At 49.4% G+C, this 6,038-nt stretch overlaps 1 protein-coding gene across 1 annotated transcript; it reads right to left on the bottom strand.

Moving 5' to 3' along the window:
* Positions 1 to 435: 435 nt before the first annotated feature.
* Positions 436 to 2,965, bottom strand: LOC125347954 (caspase-14-like). The gene is made up of 5 exons (XM_048340884.1): positions 2,927 to 2,965; positions 1,782 to 1,931; positions 1,441 to 1,666; positions 674 to 790; positions 436 to 548 (listed from the first exon to the last, which is right to left on the bottom strand). The coding sequence occupies exons 1-5, from the start codon at positions 2,963 to 2,965 to the stop codon at positions 436 to 438; spliced, it is 645 nt and encodes a 214-aa protein (XP_048196841.1).
* Between the last annotated feature and the right edge of the window lie 3,073 nt (positions 2,966 to 6,038).

Below are 6,038 nucleotides of genomic sequence, written 5' to 3'. Positions count from 1 at the left end.
CCCAGAGCTGAGGACTGAACTCAGGGTCTTGCACTTGTCAGGCAAGTGGTCTTCCACTGAGCTAAATCCCCGACCCCTCTGTGAGACTCTTATCTTCAACAAACCACTAGAAAACCAGAAACAGAGCTCTGGCTCAAGTGGTCAAATACCAACCTTGAGCAAGACAGAGCTCAGGGGAATTATCCAGGCCCTGAGTTCAAGACCCCAGGACTGGGACAAAAAAAACAAAACCAACAAAAAAGAAGGCTGCCTTGCTAGAAGTTGGTCTGTATTTCACATAAACCATCTTCCCTGCTGCTGACTTTCGAAGGCCCAGGATTGGAGCTGGAAGGCAGACATCTTTTGTCTGTGTGGAAATCTGGGGCTTGGGGTGGGGAAATGGAGAAAGACTGGGAGGAGGAGCAGGGCCTGCTCTGGTGTTTCAGACACCTTTGCCTATGTTACCTCCGTGAGCAGCTCCAGGATGGGCCCTTTCTTCTCCGTGAACACCTCCACCAAGGTCTGAATGAAACAGGAGCCTTCCTGGTCATGCCTGTAGGCGATGTACCCTGGCGGGAGGGGATTTTGGAGGGGTGAGTGTTGTGGGGGGTGTCCTGGGGATACAGGGGGGCCCTGGAAGGTATGAGTGCTGGAGGAGAGAGCCCGCCCACCCAGGCCAGCTGGGAGTGTGTACCTTCCATTGTGGCGTAGACATGGAGTGTGTCCGTGTACGTCGGAATGGTTTGGGGGTGATCTTGCTTGATCATCACCACCTGATCCCCACCTATGGTTTCACCAAGGTCCCTGTGCTCTGAAACACCAAAGAGGTATGGGTGAAGTCGGAGAGCTACATGGACCCAGGGGGAAGGGCATATGGGGGTGCTCTAATCTTAGCTGGGTCTCTGGGTTAGGGAGGGACAGGGAAGGGAGTCGGGATGGAGGAAGGGTATAAGCCTGTCATTCCAGCCTTTGGGGGAGGCAGAGATCCAGAGGATCGTGGTTTGAGGCTCAGCCTGGGTATGATTTTGTGAGCCAAATACTATTTGAAAGTAAAATAGGTTTGGGGTGTGTGTCTCAAGTGGAAGAATATTTGCAGAGGGAGCTTCCAGGCCCTGAGTTTAACTCTGAGTGCTGCCAAAAAGGAAAAGAAAAGGAACAAGAACAAGAAAAATGAAGGAAAAGAAAGCCAGTTGCCAGTGGCTCACACCTGTCATCCCAGATACTCAGGAGGCTGAGATTTGAGAATTGAGGTTCGAAGGCAGCCTGGGCAGGAAAGTCCGTGAGACTCTGATCTCCAATAAACCACTCAAAAGAGCCAGAAGTGGCGCTGTGGCTCAAGTGGTAGGGTGCTGCTCTTGAGCACAAAGAAGCCCAGGAATAGCGTCTAGGCCCCAAGTTCAAGCCCCAGGACTGGCAAAATAAAGAAAAGAAAGGTGGACCACAGCTCTGGCTCATCCTCACCTCCTCGGCAGGCCTGCATGATGAACACCTTGGGCTTGCCTCGCAGCGCCTCGCAGTTCTTGTTGTTCAGGGCTTCAAAGAGGTCATCCAGCTTGACCATCTCCTCATCCACCCCCTTGAGGAGCCCTTCGTCCCCGTGTGCCATGAGCACCACAAAGGCGCAGCTGACGGGCTCCTCCCAGCTGTCTAGGGTCTCCTGGAATGTTTTCATCTCATCTAGAAATTGCTGGAAAGGCGAAGAGGAGAGAGACACGAGGCTGAGCTGGACTTCCAGAGGCCTCCCTGTCCCATCCGGGCCTCTTCCCTCATGGCCTGGACTTAGACAACTGCCAATCCAATACCTGGCCAGTAGGGTTTGTCTTTGTGGTGTTTTCAAATCTCAGCTGGTGGAACATATGTTCCAGGGCATCCAAATCTGCTTCCGAACCTTCTCGAGCTTCAGTGACGCACAGTGTGAGGGCCAGGCGGGCACCAGACATGTCATATGTCTCCTGGGACCCAGATATGACAGAGATATCAGTGGGGGTGAGGGACAGGCAGAAGATACTGCAGGGAGTGGCCAGCTAAAACACCGGGTGCAGGGGCTGGGAATGGGGCTTAGTGGTAGAGTGCTTGCTGAGCATGCATGAAGCCCTGGGTTCCATTCCTCAGCACCACATACATAGAAAAAGCTGGAAGTAGTGCGGTGGCTCAAGTGGTGAAATGCTAGCCTCGAGCAAAAGAAGCTCAGGGACAGTGCCTAGGCCCTGAGTTCAAGCCCCAGGACTGGCAAACCACCACCACAACAACACAGGGTGCCCAGTGACACCCAAATTTCAAATTAAAAAAAGTAAGTTAAAACAATAAGTACATCTCATATACAACATGGAGTATATTAGACTACAGAATTATTTATCTGTGCACAATTCAAATTCAACTGTGAATTTTCTGCATGTGTGTGTGTAGGTGTGCACACAAGTGTGTGGTAGTCCTGGGGCTTCAATACTCTTGCTTAGCTTTTTCTGTTCAAGGCTGACACAATACCATCTGAACCACAGTTCCATTTCCATTTTTTTTTCTAGTTTTTTGGAGATAACTCTCAGATTTGTCTGCCTGGGCTGGTTTTGAACTGTGATTTTCAGATCTCTACCTCCTGAGTAGCTGATTAGCTAGGATTATAGGATGATAGGCCACCAGCCCTTCCTTCCTTCCTTCTTTCCTTCCTTCCTTCCTTCCTTCCTTCTTCCTTCCTTCCTTCCTTCCTTCCTTCCTTCCTTCCTTCCTTCCTTCCTTCCTTCCTTCCCCCTTCCCCTCCTCTCTCCTCTCCCTTACTCTCCTTTCCTCCTTCCCTTTTCCTCCCCCCTCCACTCTGGGGGGGCGAAACCTGGCGACTCCAGTGCCAGGTAGCTCTACCACAGAGCTGCCCCTACCCTTCTGTATTTCATGAAGCATGGAACCCACCCTCCCCGCATCTCCCTGTGTCCCCTCCCCCCACTGCCCAGCCCACCTCCTGTAGAGGCTGAGGGTTGCTTATTTCTCCTTCCATCCTGAGTCTGGTCCTGGGCGTCTGGTGCTGGCCTAGGGCTCTGTAGGATGGCTGGAAGGACAGAGGCATGGATTGGTGTGTCTGTCCCGGCTTTTAGGATGCCAGTGGTGGGAACTTGTTCCGTGGTCAGACCGGTCATAGGGTGGCCATCCACGGCACACGTCCCCTCTGGAGTGACGCTCTGGTGAAGCCTTCCACCCCCATGCCCTTGGAAGTCTTTTCTTTCTTTCTTTTTTTTTTTGCCAGTCCTGGGCCTTGAACTCAGGGCCTGAGCACTGTCCCTGGCTTCTCTTTGCTCAAGGCTAGCACTCTGTCACTTGAGCCACAGCGCCACTTCTGGCCGTTTTCTGTATATGTGGTGCTGGGGAATTGAACCCAGGGCTTCATGTATAAGAGGCGAGCACTCTTGCCACTAGGCCATATTCCCAGCCCCCCTTGGAAGTCTTGTGTCTCTGTGGAGACGTGGCTCCCTGCCTAGACCCTTGCCAGCCTGCCATGGGCCTGGCCTCCCCAGGGTGGACAACTGCAGCCTAGGGCCAGGGTCCTCTCCTTGTCTACCCAGAGCTGACCAGCTGGAGAGGCGTCCGTAGCAGGGGCTTCAAGGCGTGGGTTTAAGATGAGGATTCCATGAATTGATGGTGATGATGATGATGATGATGGTGATGATGGTGATGATGATGATGATGATGATGATCATTTGCCAGTCCTGGGGCTTGAACTCAGGGCCTGGGCACTGTCCCTGGCTTTTTTGCTCAAGGCCAGCATTTTGCCACTTGAGCCACAGCACCACTTCTGGCTTTTTCTATATTTGTGGTGCTGAGGAATTGAACCCAGGGCTTCATGCATGCAAGGCAAGCACTCTACCACTAAACCATATTCCCAGCTCTATTTTTGTTTTTGGTGCACTCCTGAGTCTTGAACTGAGGGCCTGGGTGCTGTCCCTGAGATATTTTTTTCTCAAGGCTGGTGTTCTACTACTTGAGCCACAGTGCTACTGCTAGCTTTTTTGTGTGTGTGATTTATTGGAGACAAGAGTTCCATAGATTTTTCTGCCTAAACCTCAATCTGCAGATCTCAGTCTCCTGAGTGACTAGGATTATAGGCGTGAGCCACTGTGCCCAGCTAGGAATAGTCCTTTGAAGCTGCCCTGCAGCTGTTCTGCAATGTGAAGAAGTTTGTCTGCCTTTCCTCTTTCAGCCTTGAGAAAGTTCTATCAAAGTTCTATCAGAGCGTGTCATTCTCTCAGTCCTGTGGTGCTCTATGGCTGGACAGAGAGACTTCAGGCATGTTTTTGGTGTTTTCCTATCACTTTGCATTATATTATGTTATGTTTTATATTATTTATTGTTAGCCTGGGTACTTCTTTACTAGTGGAGAGTTCCTTGATGCTTTTGGTGGCATAATGCCTGCCTCATCTTCCCCCATCATCCACCCTTATCAGTCACTTGTCTAATCACCTGTCATGTACTCAACCATCAACCCATCCAATACATTTTTCCATCCATCCATCCATCCATCTATCCATGCATCTGTCTACTCACCTACTCATCCATCTATCCACCATCCAACTATTCAACTATCCATTCATCCACCCACTCATCATTCACCTTACTTACTCATTTATCCATCTATATATTTTTTCATGCCATAACCTCCCACCTATAATCCTTTTTTTTTTTTTTTTCGGTTGTGGGGCTTGAACTCTGGGCTGGGCACAGTCCCTGAGCTCTTCAGCTAGTATTCTACTACTTGAGCCACAGTGTCACTTCCGGTTTTCCTGGTGGTTAATTGGAGATAAGAGTCTCATGGACTTTCCTGCCGGGGCGGGCTTTGAACCACAATCCTCAGATTTCAGCTCTTAAGTATGTTAGGATTACAGGCATGAGCCACCAGTGCCTAGCCTATGCATCTTTTTATCTATCCATCTAGCATCCATTCATCTACCCACCCATCCATCCACCCATCCATCCACCCAGCATACATTTTCTGAGTATTATGTGTTAAGTACTGGGACTATATTATACAAATCAGACTTTCTTCTTGTCCTTAGGTAGCTCTAGTCTGGGACAAAAACTGAACAACTATTTCTCACACACACAAACACACACGTGAACACACATACATGCACACACACATGTGCACAGACACACATGGGGAAGGTGAGGTGAGCTTGTGTGTTGTGAGGGGAGGAAGTGGAAGTAGGCTCTAGAACCAGATAAACCAGAATCATGTCCTGCCCTGGCTCCTCCCAGCTGTGTGACCTTCAGCCTCTCTGTCCCTCTCTGAATCTTGGGTTTTCCTTCCTGAAAACAAAGGATCTGGAGGAGAGGGGGGTGCACTCTGTGTTTAAGTGCAGTGGTGAATCAAAGTAGGTTTTTAGGATTCCCACGGCCCCCATCTGTTTGTGCTGCATTACAGCAGCATATTAAAAAAAAAAAAGTGCCAGGCACTGGTGGCTCACACCTGTAGTCTGAGATCTGAGGATTGCAGTTCAAGCCAACCCAGGCAGGAAAGTCCGTGAGACTCTTATCTCCAACAAAAACCACTCAGAAAAGGATGGAAGTGGCACTGTGGCTCAAGTGATAGAGTGCTAGCCTTGAGTCAAAAGAAGCTCAGGGGACAGTGCCCAGGCCCTGAGTTCAAGCTCCAGGACTGGCCCCCCAAACAAACAAAAAAAAACTGAAAACAGAAAATAACAAAAAACCAAAATAAGGCAAAAAAAATACAGCAAGAAAACTTGTTTTTAAATTGATTCCTTAAAAAAAAATCCTCTTTAAGCAGTTGTACAAAGGAGTTGTCATTTACCAAGGCAGTTCATGAATGTGATATACTTTGATCAATGTTCCCTCCTTTCAAACATTCTTAATTCCCAAGAGTGGACAGGTTAGCTGACACCCTTCATCTTTGTCTCCCTCAGGCCCCACAGCTGGGCCCAGAGGTGCCTGGGGAGAATTCATGGGGTTGACAAATAATTAACAAATGGAAAGGATGCATCACAGATGAACGAATGAGTGGAAATACGGAGCAGCTATTTATTGAGAAATGAGGGTGTGTGTGGTGTGTGTGTGTGTTT

The sequence above is a fragment of the Perognathus longimembris genome, chromosome 3, assembly GCF_023159225.1.
Source record: "Perognathus longimembris pacificus isolate PPM17 chromosome 3, ASM2315922v1, whole genome shotgun sequence".
NCBI classification, from domain to species: domain Eukaryota; kingdom Metazoa; phylum Chordata; class Mammalia; order Rodentia; family Heteromyidae; genus Perognathus; species Perognathus longimembris.
This window is presented reverse-complemented; position numbering and strand designations above follow the sequence as displayed.